The following is a 19,351-nucleotide window of genomic DNA, read 5'->3' on the forward strand; positions in this document are numbered from 1 at the left end:
GGCTAATTACCTCCGCCAAGGAGGTTATGTTTTTGCCAGGGTTTGTTTGTTTGTTTGTTTGTCTGTTTGTTTGTTTGTTTGTCTGTCCGTTAGTGTGCAACATAACTCAAAAAGTTATGGACAGATTTGGATGAAATTTTCAGGGTTTGTTGGAAATGGGATAAGGAAGAAATGATTAAATTTTGGTGGTGATCGGGGGTGGGGGGGCCCACGGGGGGGGCCACTGATCAGCCTTGGCGGAGGTCTGCGCTCTCCGAGTGCTTCTAGTTATATATATAATTGTAATAAACGTATAATTTTAATGGTCTGCAGTGATTGTATCTGAACACACAGGCAAATTTAAAAATAAACCATAACAGTACCAGAAAGGATTGAACAAAAGGACATATTTGAGCCGAGAAAAGAGCCTCGTGTGAAGACGTCAACCTTACAATATTAAAATGAGCAGCCTTTTAAAAAGTGGAAACAGAATTCAAGAACATAGTAGGCTCTTTAAAATAAAGTCACACAGAGACTCTATTTTAGCTCCATTATATAATGATGGTGGAGATTCAGTTGAGAAAAGAGCACATTATTTGGAGAAGGGAGGCCTTTGGCAGAAACGGGCCCCTTGAGGAAGCCTCAATAATAAAGGAGGTGAAGGAAAGGGGAGGAGATGTTTAAGTTTACACAGAGGAAATGATATGAAACAATACACTGAGAAGACAAGGAAAGAGGATAAAGCATGTGAGAGACCCTTCCAACTGAAAACAGAACAGCCTCAGTCTGTTTCAACTCCAATCATAGGTCAGTGCAGCTCCAGGTATCGCAGGTTTTCTGTTTTGGATCTAATTTTCTAAATGTCTAATACAGTTTGATTTCCCCTGAAACATGTTTGCATGAATAGAAAACAACTATTTGTCCTCAGATACACTACTACTTCTACCAGTACTTTACTGAATATTTCCATTTTATGCAGCTTTTCATCTGTTGTCCTACATTCAAACAAGAAATTCTGTGCTTGTAATCTATAGAATATGATGCCTTAGTGTATGTGAACCTACTACAGAACCTACTACAGTTTATAAAGTACTTCAAATGAGATCAACTTTAAACATCTTCATTAATATAATAATAATAATAATAATAATAATAATAATAATAATAATAATAACAACAATAATAATAAACAGTCTAAACATGTGTCATTCTCTATTTATTTATTCATTATTCATTTTTACATTATTAAGTCTCTGTACTCTGCATCAGCGGTAATATGAATATGGAAAATATGAAAAAAGTAACAAAAAAATGAAAAAAAAAAAATTACAACATAAACAGGCAATACTGCACTGATCCTTTTGTTACAAAGGAAAACATACACAGTGGAGTAATTTTTTTTTTTTTTTTGGGGGGGGGGGGGGCGTAAAAGTGATATATTTTATAATTGATAGTTTTTATGTTATGCTGAAAAACTGACGAAATTGATTCTCTATGAAAAAAAAAATGTTATGCTGCATTTTTGTCAAGTTTATTTCTTCTTGTGCTCTGGAAAGAATATCTTCCATCTCAAATTCTGCAGAAAGAAAACAGACCATTAATGAAAGTCATTTTGCAGTATAAAAAAACCATGACCAACAGATGCTTAAAACATAGCAACAAAATTACATGTAAGATTATTCAGTTGATAAAAGATAGTGAAATATGAATATATTTTTGAAGTTAATCAAATGTATTTAATACAACCTGATTACTCAGCATAAAAATTTCATTGAGATTCAAACTTGTAAATATACACCTAAATTTGAGTTATATTTACTAAATATTTCATTAAAATTAAATCAGACTTTAGATCTAATAATAGTCAGATTTAGTTACTTTCGTATTTCCTTACTTAAGTATTTTTTAAATACTTTTACTCATACATGTCATGTTGTTCCCACAGTCTAACCTACAACATCTCACATAAGTTATATAAATACCTCATCATAAATGAATATAATGCATAACATTTAACAGCATCAAGCTATTTTTAAAGTGTACCTGTACTGGTCATGTTTATGACATTAATTGTGCTTTGTTTATTACATATAAGCAAGAGAGGTGCAAATTCAGTTAAAAAAAAAAAAAAAATCACCATAAATGCACCACACCGGACCTTTTCATTGAGTGAATTACGCACTGGGGCAGAACCTATGGGGAACAGCCACTACCAGCCAGAAGAGACGTACTTACATTGTTTCTGGGTGATCAAGAGTGAGTAAACAAGCAGCAGTCAGTGAGCAAGATTGAGTGGAAAGTATGTGTTCAAGAAGAAAATTATGGGTAGCAATTTTAAGGAAATGGGTGTAAATGGTTATCTATTAGATCTGACAATTAGTCATCTTAGGGCATTTTCACACCGCGTACTCGAGTCCGTATCCGCGTACACTGGACCCCAAAGTCTGCTTAATTTTATCCATGTGAATGCAACCGTTCCGTCCTCGAGTACTGTATTCATGTCCACTTGAGTTGGTGGTCCTGGGTACGGACTGCCTGGACTCCAGCACAGTACATTGCCCTGTGAATGCGATCCGTGCCCAAGTCCGCAGGTGACCTAATCACCACTCTGACAACGGAAGTGGGTTCATCACCATGAGACCATAGGTGGTGCTCCTGTTGTCTCCTAAAAAAGCCTCAGATCCACCACAGCACGGGCTCGCCTTATCAACCGAACCACCCAGTGATATAACAGGGACAATAAAGGTCAGTCGGTTTCTCTTTGCCTCAAACAGGCTAACAGATAGGTGAGAGTTTGTCGTCTTCTGACTTCCACATTTGTAGGATAGCTACAGAATTCCTTCCACATCGCCACCTACTGTTTCAGCCCTGTAACACCCAGTTGTTCTTGGGCACATGCCGTGGAATGCATCATCTGCAGGAAAGGTGTGAACGTATCCACATACAGAACAGACTCGAGTACGCTGTGTGGAAACGCCCTTAGACTGGTGTCTGCTGCACGGGGTCAGCGACCAGTCCATCGCAGCCCAGGTAATTGGACAATACTAGTCTGCTTCACTACTGGTTCTGGAACAGCCCATGAAGGAGGCAACATGTCTCTGACCATGTTTGACTGACCGAGCAGCAACTTAGTACTCGCACGAAGTTGACAACAGGCTATAACGAAAGTAACCTGATGGAACTGCTAGTATTATACATGATGTTTTGAAATAGCTAGCTATGAAAATTCACAACAAGTACCCTTTAAAAATCAGGTTGAAATACAAAAATTCCCAAAACTTGATATTTTGGATTGAAATGAGTTAAAATATTGTGATTAAATTATGTTAATATGTTTAATTCATCTTTTTTTTTTTGCCAAAACTACTTGTAGAATATTTTATTATGTAAAGTAAGTGTACCAATGTGTGATTGTGCGGATGCTTGTGTGTGGTTTGTGTCGATGACTGCGCCTGAGTATCAGTGGGTGGTGATGAATAGGTAGGTATGTAGTTAGGGGGTGTGGGTTGAGGGGGGATGTGGGTGAGGTTGTGCTCAGTTGCTTGGGTCCCCTATCATTAAGTATTTATTTGGGGTTTTTATTTGGGGTACGCATATTTGGGGTTCCCTTTCATGTACATCTGTTGTAAACTGCTCATTTTTCTTTCTCTGTGCATGAATAAAATATCTGAATCCGAATCTGGAAGTTTGTCATTTTTAACTTCACTTTATTTTCTGAGGACTCTCAGGAGCAACCATCTCTCCCAGAAACTGCTTGTGTTTTTTTACTGATGTGCCATAGAAAGCATCCTGATGTACTGCATCTGTGTGTGGTATTGGAGCAGTGAATAGGAAGGCGCTCCAAAGGGTCGTCACCATGGCCCAGAAGACTACCGGCTGCCCCTTCCCTCCCTGGAGGAACTCTACAGTTCCCACTATCTCAGGAGGGCAGGGAATATTATCAGGGATGTAACCACCCAGGTTTTTCACTTTTTGATCTTTTACCCTCTGGCAGACGTTTCTGGACACTAAAGGCCAGCACAAACCGTCTAAAAACAGTTTTTATCCCAGGACCATAATTGCACTGAATACTGCCGGGCATTAATTAATTGTGTGGAATGCTGAATGTTGTCCAGAGTATATGATGATGTTTTATGTGTCTTATACTTCTAGTAACACTCTTTTTTTTTTTTTTTTTAGATATTTATGCCATCAGGGTTTTTCTTTAGTTTTTATACTCTTTTATATACATTATTTATACTTTTTTATGGCACCTAGGACATTCTGTTCTATTCTATTACATTGTGCTCTCATAACCTCCACATTTATTGACTCTGACTTACGTTTTTGCCCCAGGTGGATTTCTGTGATTTGGACTTTTGGGTTTTCATGTCATCCAGAGTCTCGTAGGTGTTGGTAGGGTTTGTGCTTCCTGGCTCTGGGATCTTCTCATACGTGGTTTCAGGCACAGTGGTGGGTGTTGGTATCTGGGGAACCTCGGCGTACATGTTGTCCCCCTGCTGTGCTGACCGTCCTCCTGCACCCCCTGAGCTGTGGTACAGAGGGTTGGACCTCAGCATTTCATCGCTGCTGCTGAGCCTCAGACCATCCCTGGGCTCCTGGAGGGAGTAGGTGTGGCAGGTGACCTTCTTCAGCGCCGACGGGGAGTGAGAGGCTGGGGTCGTGATCCGGTTGGAGTACGCCTCCTCCTCCATGTTGTTGTCTAGTCTTGGCAGAGATCTGCTCCTGCTCTCTACCTTTGTTAGCTCAGAGTATGTGATCTGCGGTGTGTCCACGGCCCTGCTGGTGTCACTGGGTTTAGCTGAGTCTTCAGCTCTGTTACACACTGGCTCTGACTTTGGGTTTTCTGGAGGAGTTTTTGCCCTGTTTGGCTCTGCTGGTGTTTCGATTGGATGTAATGTTGTGTCAGGGAGTGATCCACCCAGGGAGAAGCCCAGAGGAATGCCTCTCTTTGGTAACGGTGGGACGCCCTGAAAAGAAAAATGATGTGCAGAATGTTAATTAAAGGCGCTATGTGTAGTTTATATACAGGGTGTCCCATAAGTCTCCATACATAGGAGACATAATACATTCCATACATATATGGTTCTAACATGTATTTCTTTATATTTCCTCTTTACAGTTCTTCAGCAGTGGAGGACACGCATTGAAATGTGTTCCTGACAATATGGCAGTCATATAGAGCATATTATATAAATAAAAATGGTTTATGTCAAGAAACGTTTATTTTTCCTATGTATGGAGACTTATGAGACACCCTGTACTTTAAATCCAGCCCGCCAAAGGTTCCAGTCCGGCCCGTAGGATGAATTTGCAAAGTGCAAAAATTCCCCAGTCAAGGCTGTCAAACTCATTTTTGTTCAGGTTCCACATACAGATCTATACGATCTCAAGTAAAATAATAACAGCATAAAAACCTACAAAAAATAATGACTCCATATTTTCTTCTTGCTTTGATATGAGAAAAATATTACATTATGCCTATAAATAATCTAAATTTCAAATTTTTTTTATTTGTTTTAATGCAAAAAATAACATTAAATTATGAAAATACTTACATTTACAAACTATCCTGAAACAAAATGTGAATAATCTGAACAAATATGAACAACCTGAAATGTCTAAAGAAAATTCAGCACAATTTTAACTATTTTCTGCTTGTTATTAAGTGTTTAGTGTCTTTGTAGATCCGATCCATAATGCACATGTAGAAATTATAAGTTGAGGCCTAATATTGTTTAAATTCCCCTAAATTTTCTTAAGTTTTTTTTTATTCAAATTTCAATTTTTTCAGGTTATTCACATTTTTTGGATAGTTCATACAAATAAGCATTTTCATAATTTTTTTTTTTTTTTTTTGCACTAAGACAAAGACAAAAATGTGTAGTTGTCATTATTTATAGGTTATTATGCTATTATTTTACTGGTCCAGCCTAAAAGAATGTAGCCCCTGAATGAAAATGAGTTTGAGACCCCTCTTTAAAATGTACCTGTACTACTATACCACCTCCAAAAACAAAAGTCTGTTAATGTATATTCTAGAAATGTAGAAAAATTGGAGTGACGATAACAATAAGAAATAAAAGGGGGGGGGGGGGGGGGGGGGCTTTCACTATTATTGTATTTGGGATTAGTGATTTTGCCAGGGTTTTTTTTTTTTTTGCCCCCTAAGCTTCTTTCTATACTATTATTTAAAAAATTTTTCTGATTTATCACTTCTGTATACTCATAACCTTTAACCCTTTTATGTCTTAGCATATTTGTTCCCATTCTCTCTTCTGTTTCCACCTGGATATGCACAACCTGCACGAAAAAATCATAAATAATCACATATACATTTTCCCATCATTTTTCTCGCAGTTCTTTTTGGAGCTGCAAGGAAGTCATATATTGTAGAACATGTTATTGATTGACAATATTGATAAAAACATCAGCAGGAGGACCATTTTTCTGCACCCAATATTTTGTACTGTTTCCATAGGTATCAGTTTGACTCAGAGATGTACAGGGTGGGGAAGCAAAATTTACAATATTTTGAGGCAGGGATTGAAAGACAGTGTATGACCAATTAGTTTATTGAAAGTCATGACAATTTATTTGCCACAAGAAAATTTACATAATAGAAAATGTTTTTATCCTATGTGTCCTCCTTCTTTCTCAATAACCGCCTTCACACGCTTCCTGAAACTTGCGCAAGTGTTCCTCAAATATTCGGGTGACAACTTCTCCCATTCTTCTTTAATAGTATCTTCCAGACTTTCTCGTAATAGTTTTGCTCATAGTCATTCTCTTCTTTAGATTATAAACAGTCTTTATGGACACTCCAACTATTTTTGAAATCTCCTTTGGTGTGACGAGTGCATTCAGCAAATCACACACTCTTTGACGTTTGCTTTCCTGATTACTCATATGGGCAAAAGTTTCTGAAAAGGTATGGATAATAGTGCTAAGTATGATTATGACATCAGTATATGTTTGGTTTCAAAACAATTGACGTAGTGCCTGCTGAGAAAAAACAACTAAATGTTCATTGTAAATTTTGCTTCCCCACCCTGTAAATATTGTACTGATATTAAAACCTAGATTTATTTTTTTAAGTGGCAGCTGCTACTTCCTTCCCAAAAGGTTGGACTACGAGACAGACAAGAAGACATCATTATCCATTAGACTTCTGCTTGGGTTTGATTAAAAAATAAGTCAGATTTTCACAATGAAAGACTATCCAGGTCAAAGAGATAACTCTTAAGGTACATTCACACCTACAGGTAAAAGCCCAAATGTGACTTTTTGACCCATATGTCAGGACCGTAGACAGTAAACACAATGAGTCTAATGGCAATCACATCTGAATTATATTGTGAACATACATATAAAAAAAAATTGGATTTGAGGAAAAAAAATTGTAATTAAGATCTGTAGTGTGAACGTAGTATTTAATATTTTGAGGACATTTTGAAATGCCTACAGCATTCAGATAATCAGATGTAGCCTAAACACTATTGAACCTGAATCTAAAATACATTATATGACTAAAGTCAGGTGTTCATCCATGGGCAGTATTTGCATCGTGTGCAATTTTAATGTGCATGTGAGCAGGTAAGCTCTACTGTCAGTTCTGTGAATATTTAACTTTTTATACTCGTCTAATAATAACAACTGCAAAATGGATACGGGAATAGAGTTTAAGTTTTACCAGTGTTACCAACGGTGGCACCACAAATGGAAGAATTATTTCAAAGTATTAAACCAGGTTGTTTGCAACTGTTTTATGGTTGGAAATTTGGTATAACATGAAGCGGAAATCCAGACTGGCTTGTTTGTTTTTGCAACAGTTAGCTGAACCTGTCTCCATCTAGACTTGGTCTTTAACGTTGTTAATGCAAATGAACTCTCTTATGATACAAATTACCCAGAACAGATGTGGCCTCCTCAACCTGTTATTTCTCTGTCATCAAGTAGCAAAATATGTAATAAGAATAATGATGATGATCTCAATAATAAATACTACTACAACTACTACTACTACTGATAATAATAATTATTATTATTTTCAGTACTCGTAGTAGCAGTAGAACTATATTCCTCTTTTTATTCCTACTTGTACACAACAATAATCACCTTTGACCAGGAACATGGATTAACATACTCCCCAGATACCCTTTATCTATCAACAATATATAACATTGTCACAATCATTTCATGAGAAAAGGTAAAATTTATGTTTTTTGAAATATTTTTTATTCCAACTTATAGTTGGGCAATAGTATAAAACGATAGTGAACATTAAGTATGAGTTATAATGTAAAAGTGTTATTGTCAAATCTGTAATGTAATAATAAAAATAATGTAATAATGATGTGTTCTATGTTTTATTATGTTATACTGTATATTAATGCTTTTGCAGGTTTGCATTCCCTGTTTTGTTCAATGGAATCAAAGACATTTTCATGATCAAAGATAAGTGAACTGTTTTGAGTTTTACAGGCCTTTGACACACTGTCTTCGAATGAACATAAATTCAGTCACAATATATTTATGCATCCTTATTGTACACATTTTAGTAATATTTAATAGTATTATAATATGATAATGTCGCTTTCATACTTATAGTATAAATCATAGCATTTATTGTATTATAGTATTATACAGTATTATAATGCAATAAACTTATTTAACAATAAATGTATAATAGTGTCATATCATTAAGTACTTATAATGTGGGGATCCACAGGTTCTATATGAGGTAGTTTTTATGCTGTTGTGTATTCGTGCATGCTGTACTGCATTTGTCCAGCAGTCACCGCCAAAGCATTCTGGCCATAGCAACATGATTGTAAGGTATTGTATTCCAAAATTACTAATATTTTTCAAAATATTGGTCCAATCAACTCTCTGTTTTTGCTAGTCTGTTCCTTGACCAAAAATACATGTTTGCCAAACCAGCCTTCTCCGGATTTTGTGTGAATCCCTGGACACACACACGCACACACACACAGGCCACTTGGCTTTTATAATACAGATAATAATTTAGAACCTAATATGATTCTAACCGTATGATAGTGACCTGTACCATTAAAACAATCAATACCATCATGGTATTATCTATGTACTTTAAGATCCAGTGTTGTTTATTTTTAGTACACAAAGCTTAATTGGAATATCAGATATTTTATTGTAAAGTTATACTGCTACTGTTTGATATGGCATCTATGCAAATACTGCGCTTGGACTGTAAATGTGTCAGTCTGGGTTTAGGTCTTTTTTTAGTCTAACAGAGAAATACAGCTCTTATTCAACATTTGACTTATTTCCTAATCAAATATTTTCATTGTTAACTGTTATTTATCAGAACCTGAACAGCTCAGTTCTTTACAGACAGTGGTTACACATTCAATGAAACATTTCACACCTAAATGTGGAATATTTTATTGACAAATACAGACTAGCAACACCAAGACTTTGCCACAGATTTATAGATAAAGCTGTAAAAAGTCATGTTCAGTTTTATTGTTTTTACCTGTGTGAGTGTCATTGCATCTACAGACACCGTTCCCGTCAGCCTTCTGCTTTTGGCTTTCAGTGGCAGTGCTGGCGGCTGCACGGCACCACACACACTTGGCTGCTGAAGTTTTTGATTAGTCGTCAGCTCACTTTGCTGATCCCCCCTCTGGTCCCACAGAGTCCGCAGAGCTTGGACGCTCACCCCAGACTTCCCTTTGGCTTCATAATTCACCACATCATACAGATCAGATGAGTCCTCCTGAAAACACACACAGGTATTCATGGTGTTGTTGCCTATCTATCTATCTATCTATCTATCTATCTATCTATCTATCTATCTATCTATCTATCTATCTATCTATCTATCTATCTATCTATCTATCTATCTATCTATCTATCTATCTATCTATCTATCTATCTATCTATCTATCTATCTATCTATCTATCTATCTATCTATCTATCTATCTATCTATAACAGTGCAGACACCATTCATAGCAGATATGCCATGTGATAGAGAAGCACTAATTACACTGAGTGATATTTTGCATTTTTCATGTACAGTTGATTGCATCTATCTGGATGAAAACTTTTTTTTAAGTTCCACACATGCCTTCGGAAACTTGATAAAATGCAATGAAATAGCTCTTTCTCACTGTCCTGTTTAATGCTGAATACCAAACAAAGAGCTCCATTGTGGAGTCATGTATTTGCATAAAATGACAATTCCTCAGTCTGTACTGTCTTCATTAACAGCTTTATGATGACTAACACTTGTTTTTTTTTTTATTTTTGCATGTTGCTTGTTCCAAGCCTGAAGAATATCCTTTTTGTGTCTTACGTTTGTTTTCATTTTTTAATTTTTCTCCCAAATATATATGATGCATGTCGTTAGCCTTATAGCGTAATTGCCTAAGTCATATTTTTGCTCAAATTGTGATATGTGTAACTTTACTCTCCTAACACTGCTGCTTCATTTTGCATCATTGGCTATGACCTGAAAAAAATATTACTTAAATATGCTATGTATTTGTTCATTTACATTATTATTTTAATCCTTTTTTTCTTTTAGTTCTTTTTTTCTCTTTGTCCTCTCTTTTATTCCCCATTATTCACCCTATTGCTTACATTTGTAAGATGATATTGCATGAGCCTACAGTTGACTGGGGAGTTATGCAAACCTTTTTTATTTAGTATTTATGTAGCATTTTCAGGACTATCTTAACAGCATAACTTGAATTACAGCATGTTACAGTAGAGAAATAAAGCAGTTTGCGCAAATAATGTTATCAATGCTGGAGACACAAAGCACATTTGTGTAACTGCATGAGAAAACACATGAAAATCTTGACATGTTTTCAGCCTATAGGAGCTGATTCCATCTCATCATGGCTTTGACAGAGAAGGCAGATTGTCCAAAGGCCAAGCTTCTTTTAGGATTTCTACAGTCCCTCCAAGCTGCTGACCTTGATACTCTGGTCATTTGTTCTGAGTAAAGTTGTATAAATATTTTCAATAGAACAGGCACAGAAAATTTAAAATAGATTCTCAGTGAATGACAACTAATGAGTGGACATTATTTACTAATGAACATTTGATGCAGTGTAATTGTAAATACACACGGTGTCCACAAAGTCTCTTCACAGTTTGAAAAAAAAATTATTACAGAAGCAATTGATGAGATTTGTTGATCAGATTTGTTCTATGTACTCAGTGGTTATTTATCAAAGTTTTTAATCACATTGTGGGATCATGTGCAATCGAATCTTTGGTTCATTTTAATTCTGTAAGAAATCAATTCACTTTTCTTTACATATATGCATTAAAATGATGTATGTACTATTTTAAGTGATGGATTCAAGGAAGAGCAGTTATTACCTTGGTAGCAACTAATAGGAATCTATTTTAAACAAATAAAATAAACAAAATTACTGCAAATGTTTACTTTGACCGTTAGACTGAATATGTGTCACCACAGCTGGATGACCTTCAACCAACCATCATTTTCCAGGCAGATGGTGCACCACCACATTGGGGACTGCATTTTGGTGGGTTCCTAAATCAAACATTTCCAGACCGGTGGATTGGAAGGGATGGTCCAATTCCCTGGACACCTCCTTCACCAGATATCAATGCTCTGGATTTCTGTCTATGAGGTTATGCTAAAGATATCATGTGTCAAACAAAGATACTGGACATCAACGACCTGAAGGAAAAGATCACTGATGTCATTGACACCATTGATGAGTCTGTGATACAGCCAACGTGGAAACAAATCCAGTACCATCTGGATGGGCTTCGTACAGCTAATGGTGTCCATAGAGGTGAATTAAATGAGGCAAAAACCTTAAATATCTACTTTTAATTTTGTAATAATTTCGAAAGATCGTCTACTCATTTTCTTTAGTAATAAATGTGTTAAATAGTAAAGAGTCTTTATGGACACCCTGTACATTTTTTTTTTTTTTAAACTGTTCTTTTCCTTTAATTTTCCGATTGGATGAGCAGATGATTGATATGTCCTATGGGGAAATGCACCTCTGAAGAAGCTTGAACACACAGTAACATTGTAGTTTAAAGGGGTCATATTTTGCTAAACCCACTTTTATTAGTCTTTGGTTCATTTATTTGTGTATTTGGACCCTAATAGTTCAAAAAGTTTGAATTTGAACCCTCCAGGTGCTGCAAAGCTATATTTATATTCATTTTGGCAGAAATTGAGTGGATTTCTACAACCTGTTTTAATTCCTGCTTAATTTGTTACATCTATAACTGGTTACGTCACAACATTTGCACATTTAAAGTCAAGACTTCTGATGAACATTTCTCTGAGTACAACGTAATAGTTTGTCAGCAGCAGCGGTTGTAGTCCATACTGAAAATATGTCCAAACTTCGTGTCGATTACCTAAAATGTTTAGTTGTTGGTTGAATTAACAAATGCAAGTGGCTAAATGGGACAGAGCAGCACAGCCAACAACCTGGAGGGGGTGGGGCATGAAGTGTCTCATTTGCATTTAAAGGGCCAGCACTCAAAACCACCTTTCTGGTGTCATTACTCAGAAATAGGGTTGAAGATGGATGGACCTGTGGAGTTTAAATTCAGACTCAAGCATAGCACATACAGTTTATGTAGGCCACAGGAAAATGTTTTAAAATGCGTAATTCCATTTTTAAAAAAAGCAAAATATCACTCCTTTAATAAATTATTCGGTAGCAGTGAGACAGTGTCTTAGATTTTCTCATTGTTCTCTCTCTGACACACCTGTCATACATTCAGGTGTACAGACTGGATGCAAATATCTTCACGCACTTTTAAAATTAAGATTTCCTTGCAAGAAGGCAGATGAATATCAACTAAAGTGAATAAATTGTTGGTGTTTGTTGTGTCACAGGCCTTTCTCACCTCATAACTGTTGGAGGTCAGATATTCTCCAAAGGGCTGGATGGGGCTGACCTTGTAGTGTTCTATCAGCTCTACGAGGCTGCCGTACGTCTGGCAGTCTCCTGATATTATGAAAAATCCTTCCTGGTTTTGTGTGATTACAAAATGGCGGCATCTGTCATGACCCCTTTGGAGGAAGTGCACAGGCAGTTAGATGAATCGGGAAAGGCACCAAAGGAGATAATCCAACAGATTTAAGCAGCAGTAGATACTCGATTTGATTCTCACTTGTAGGACAGGATGTAGCCGATGGTTTTATCACTGAGGCGAATGAGAAAACAACCCAGAGCTTTGTCTCTCAGCAGATCTTCCGCATCCCTGGGGCAGAGAACGACAAAGAGCCAGTTGGACACATTTATAGGCAAATGAGATTTAAAAACGAGTTATAAAGCCTATGTGTCTCTGTTTTCACTCAGTTCTCTTAAACAAAGAGGTAAGACACGGATCATGAAAGCATTGTTTCATACAGTCATTTCATATTAAATATTGTTTAGGATCAACTGATTTTTACCCCTACAATTTTTTTTTTTTTTTTTTCAGAAAAATGTGGTCTATATTAACCCATAAAGACCCAGTGCTACTTTTGTGGCAGATCTCAAGTGAATTTTTCTCTTTATTTAACCCTTTTTAAGTGATTTATCACCATTTATTATAATATTATCCTCTGTGTTTTGCAGTTTTTCAGTGAAAATCATGTATTTTCCTATATTTAATTCATTGATTGTGTAGATTTTTATAAAAAGTTCAGATTAAAGTTGAGGGTTAAATCAGACAGACAAAACTGAAGAAAAAGTTACTTTTTCAGCAAAGATATCAATAACTGGACCTAAAACAAGTGTCTCCATCCACTGTCATTGTTTCAACTCCATGGGTTTTACTGGTGAATCACTGTTGTAATAGATGACAGTGTTTCCACGGCAACTACGAAGCCTCTGAATGTCCAAATGGGTCATATCTGATGACCATGAAAAGATGACAAACTGCATTTTACACCAATTATTTGCATGTATTGATAGGATTAGTGGATCAACAGGTATTAAACAGTTTAGATCAGTAGATGGTATGATGCTTATGGTTTGGGTCTTTATGGGTTAAAAATGCAGTGGAATCAACAAATTTTAATAATTACATGACATACATGCCAAACTCAAAGCTTTCAACAGCATTGACTGGGCCCAACATACTGCAGCCGAGGGTTTTTATCATTTGCATGTAGACTTTTTTATGTTTTCAGGTCTTGACTCCTATTGGCTTCATTTATTGGATTTAAGAAAATTGCCTTGTATTAACATTAGGTGTATATGGATAATATTAGACTGAAATTCATGTTTACTGATGGCTAATCTGGAGCTAAAAATGTTAGATAGCAATGGTTAGTTTGGCTTTTACAGGGGTACATATGCAAAGGTGTCAAGTAACAAAATACCAATACTTTGTTACTTTACTTAAGCAGAAATTTTGGTTATCTATATTTTACTGGAGTAATTATTTTTTCAGCCGACTTTTTACTTCTACTCCTTACATTTTCATGCAATTCTCTGAACTTTCTACTCCTTAGATTTTAAAAATAACCTTGTTACTCCTATTTCATGTGGTTTCATTCTGACTTGTCATTATTCAAATAATAAATAAAAATATCCAGATAAATGGCGCCATCTGGATAGAGTGAATTTGATTGTGGTTGGATAAGAGACATATACCATCAGTGGTGCAGCTTGCCATTAGGCAAGGCAGGCAGCTGCTTGGGGCCCCTAAGCCAGCAGGGGCCCCCAAAGGACCAACAGACTTGACACAAACAGTCTAAAGAATAAGTTCACTTCACAGCAGCAGGGAGAAGTTGCAGTAACAACTAGCTGTCTCAAATTCTCTGAAGGGGACCCCTGAGTCCAAATTGCCCCTCCCTCACCTGTCTGTCTCTGTCAGAGTGAGATATTACGTGCAGGTTAAATACTATGCAAATATATGTATATATATACACACACATATATATATGTATATATATACATATATACACACACACACACACACACACACACACACACATATATATATATATATATATACATATATATATATATATATATATATATATATATATATATATATATATATATATATATATATATATATATATATATATATATATATAGCTAGCTTGGGGCCCCAGGGGACCCTTTCTGCACCACTGTATATCATTCTGACACCCTATTGGTTTGTCCATGATTTTTTGCACCATTCCAATACTTATATTCAACTACTCATCATATCTTCCGCTCCATGAAACACATGTTAATGCTTAGTCCTACACATATATGGTTTTAAATACATTTGCATTGGACTAAAATGTGTTCATTTTCAATGGGCATATATGCAGTTGAAACAGGTAGACTAGTGCATCCCAACAACATTAAGATTTTAATATAACATTGTAGTCATTATGGCCTTTAGATAAATGCTTTTTGTGGAGGTGGGGTAGTGAACTACAGGCCCCTGTGGAACTGCCTAAGCTTTTGTCCTAGTGGCATTTTCTGCTCCTTACATTTACTTTTATACTTTAAGTAGTTTTGAAACCAGTACTTTTGCACTTTTTTGAGTAAAAAGCTTGGGTTGATACTTCAACTTCTACAGAAGTCTTTTTAAAGCCTAGTATCTATACTTCTACCTAAGGAATGAATGTGAATATTTTTGACACCTCTGTACACATGTTAAACATTATAGTTCAAATAGAAACACATTCTGTTCTTTCACTTTAATATGTAAAAGACTGTCTCTGGTTATCTGCCATCACACAGGGCTGAACGTTTCTCTTAACTATGAGAATGTATAATGTGGTGAAACTGTATAATGTAGTCTCATGTTTATATATCAATTCATACTGGATAGATCAATTTTTGTATGAAGGTCTCATTAGAGAAAATGACCTCAAATACCTCGATATCAGATTTTCACAGAAAAGGCAAAATGCTGAGGTTAATATCATGAATGCTAAGTCCCATAGGAAAGGAGAGAAACTGATTTGTAAGTTGCCACAAAAATAGTTCTAGATCTTTAAGAGTTACTGGAGTTAATTCAGTGTTTCCTGTTATACAGCCCTAACTGCAGGATTTAGTAAAAACATTTTATTGATTATTGATTTAACATGGAGAATATTGTGATTTCCAATAAATATTGTAGTTACCAATAAAATTACACAGATTACTGGTGAATTTTATTTTTCATGTAAATCTAAACTATTTAAATAAAAAGACCTTTAAAAATACAGAGACTTTTATCTTTATCTTTGACACAGTTTACTCTCTCTGCTCAAAAATTTAACTGCAACTATTTTTGATTTCATAATAGGACAGACTGATCTGAGAATAGAATAGAATAGAATAGAATAGAATAGAATAGAATAGAATAGAAAAAGGAATAGAAAAGAAAAGAAAAGGAATAGAATAGAATAGAATAGAATAGAATAGAATAGAATAGAACAGAAAAGAAAAAGGAACTGAATCGAATCGAATCGAATCGAATCGAATCGAATCGAATCGAATAGGCTTTATTATCATTACACAGGTTGTGCAACAAAACTGCAGGCAATTTGATTAATTGTGTTGCTCTAAATTTGTGAAAATCCCTACATTACCATATGAAAAATCACTTCTCTTCATGTCTCCTGTAGCAAAACTCTTTTTTTTTTCTGCTTACTTCCTTGTAGTAAAGCCTTGGAACCAGTCAGGGAAGTTGCCATTGTGCATCATGAACGGCGCCTGAGTCTCTGTGAACCATCTGAGCACCAGCTCCTTCAGGCCTCCCTCTGAGGGCTCCGTCTGCAGCTCTACACCAGACTTCTTCTCCATCTTCACGTGCTTCTCAGGATCTTTCACAGCATTCGTAGCACACCATGCAGAGCTAGTATACCGTCTGCACTGATGAGAGTCAGAGGGAAAACGAAGAGGCTCATTTGACTATTACTGCAAGGCGTCACACTCATCTGAATAGTGGCATTGTCTCTGTTTATCTACCTGTGACTCTGACTCCCCCATGACTTTTTGGGACGTTGGTTTAATTTTACTATCTGTGTTCCTTGTCACAGATTCAGCATTTGGTCATGTAGTGAATGTTGAATGTGTACTTAGTTTTACATACAGACTGTTATTAGTCTAGTGGTGCTTTAAAGTATCTGCTTTAATGGTGATGCTGGTCTCAATGTCCTGGAATTAAATAAGTGGTCATGTCGATACAACGTGTTTCCAACCCAACACTTACACCATGTGTCCAACATATGAACTACAACTTCTGCACATTTTTTTTAATTAGAGAAATATAAATATACAAGACAAAGCATTTTTACACTGGAAAAAATCTAAATTTTGTCAAGTGTATTTTTCTCATTTCTTGTCAAAATATCTCATCACACTTAAAATAAGACATAATCACCTAAAGAGTAACTTTTCAGTGAGATACAAGAAGTTATTTTTAGACAATAGATCTTGAAAATCGTATTTTAAAAAAATCTTACCAAGATCATTTTCACTTGTTTCATTGACAGATTTTTTTTTTTTTTTTTTTGCTAGAATTAAACAACAACAAAAAAAATCTTGAATTAAGCAAAAAAAAAAAAAAAATATGCCAATGCAGTTAGTGGAAATGAACTTGGTAAGATTTCTTTAAATAAGATTTTCAAGATCTATTGTCTAAAAATAAGTTTTTATATCTCACTGAGAAGTTACTCCTTAGGTGACTATGTCTTATTTTAAGTGTGATGAGATATTTTGACTAGAAATGAGAAAAATACACTTGATAACATTTTGATTTTTGCAGTGTGGGACACTGACTGAATTTCTTACTTTACAGACCCAATTTAACTGACAAGTCAGATAAACAGAAATATAATTAACCTGGCAAATCTGGAATTATCAAAAGGCCCTCTAAGTAGTGAATGAAAACAATCTAAAAAAGTGTCCATGTCCACATAATCACTGTAATCGTTTCTTCTCCATTCATACCAATGCAAATGTCAGTCAGAATATAAGTACTTATTTCTCAAATATTACATTCATATAATTACATTGCTCTCAAAGTGGGGTCTTATGACAGGTGTCTGCAACCCATAGTCAGGGGGTCATGAAATAAGTTATTACAAAATAGTGCTCTGTCCCGCGGAAGTATATTACAGATGGAGGCCCTTTGTGTCTATTACTCACACCGACATTAGTTTAGAGCCAGTACAAACTCATTTGTGAAACAACATGTCAATCTGTCATGAATCACTTGCTGCAGGGTCCGATGAATCGTTCTTACTGCTGTTTGCTTGGTTTATTAAGTCATTTTAAATGTCTGAGTGTGTTAGAACTGTGCCAGTCTTGTACTGTTCCTAACTTGAGAGCTTTTAACATCAGATACTTGAAAAATATAAATGCTGTAAATGCTGTCTTGAGCAAAGTTTTTTTTTTTTTTTTTTTTTTTTTTACTAGTACTGATAAAGCTAACTTAGCTTCACCATTGGTGGTTGTGGTATTTTGTTCGTGTTTTTTTATTTTATTCTTTTATTTAATTTCAATTTTATTTTTTTACTTTTGCCCAGTTTACTCAGTGCTTGTTCTGGTTATTGTTATCATTGTGATTATCATTGTGGTTATTGTTGTTGCTAAGGGCCTTTGCCACCCCACTCCCCACCCCCCTTCATTTTCTCCTTCTCTCTTCCCCCTTTCTTCTCTTCCCCTCTGTTTCTTTCTGTTGAGCCCCATATCAAGATGTGGCTCAACAAAACCCAAAATAAAGACAGTGGAATATTAAGGGGAGCCTTATATACTTTATGAAGTTCCCCTTGGCAAAGCATTTGTTCAGTGCAAGAAGGCAGCCAGACCACCATTCAAAATCATACAAAATAAATAATGAGAATTAATACTGAAATATAAAACACAATAAATACATTGATTTAATAGTTTTAGTGTCAATCATCTCGTTTAAGCTTAGGTAACATTTTAAGAACATTTCTATTTTATATTATTCTAAATGAGTTTATTTGAGTAGCTAAGTAATTATTTTTTGTTGATGAAAGGTTCATTAATTAATTGATGACCTTTTTTTCTCTTTTCAATGATAGACGGCACTTTTCAGTTTATATTTTGCACATAAAATTAACTTTAATTTTTAAATTTTTTTTTATACAGTATATTACATATGTTGTTCATTTACAAAGTTTTGAAAATATAAACAGACACCTTTGGCACAGGGACAAATTTTGCCTTTTTTTTTTTTTTTCAATCAAAAATGCTGAACTGAGAGTTGGGGGTACTTGGATTAAAAAAAAAAAAAAAAGTATATTTCAGGGGGTATTCCACTGTAAAACGTTTGAGAACCACTGTTCTAATGGGTCCAAAGGTGACAAAAAGTCTGAGAACCCTGCCACATGACATACAGCTGAAGTTGTTAATGTATTT

The 19,351-nt window shown here is 35.4% G+C and overlaps 1 protein-coding gene across 1 annotated transcript; it reads right to left on the reverse strand.

Annotated features, from left to right (window-relative positions):
* Positions 1-158: 158 nt before the first annotated feature.
* Positions 159-16,784, reverse strand: sh2d7 (SH2 domain containing 7). The gene is made up of 6 exons (XM_030161744.1): positions 16,614-16,784; positions 13,152-13,241; positions 12,885-13,050; positions 9,497-9,739; positions 4,302-4,949; positions 159-1,555 (listed from the first exon to the last, which is right to left on the reverse strand). Exons 1-6 carry the CDS (start codon positions 16,763-16,765, stop codon positions 1,511-1,513), a joined length of 1,344 nt encoding a protein of 447 aa, XP_030017604.1. The 5' UTR covers positions 16,766-16,784; the 3' UTR covers positions 159-1,510.
* Positions 16,785-19,351: the final 2,567 nt, after the last annotated feature.

This window comes from Sphaeramia orbicularis, chromosome 3, assembly GCF_902148855.1.
Source record: "Sphaeramia orbicularis chromosome 3, fSphaOr1.1, whole genome shotgun sequence".
Taxonomy (NCBI): Eukaryota; Metazoa; Chordata; class Actinopteri; order Kurtiformes; family Apogonidae; genus Sphaeramia; species Sphaeramia orbicularis.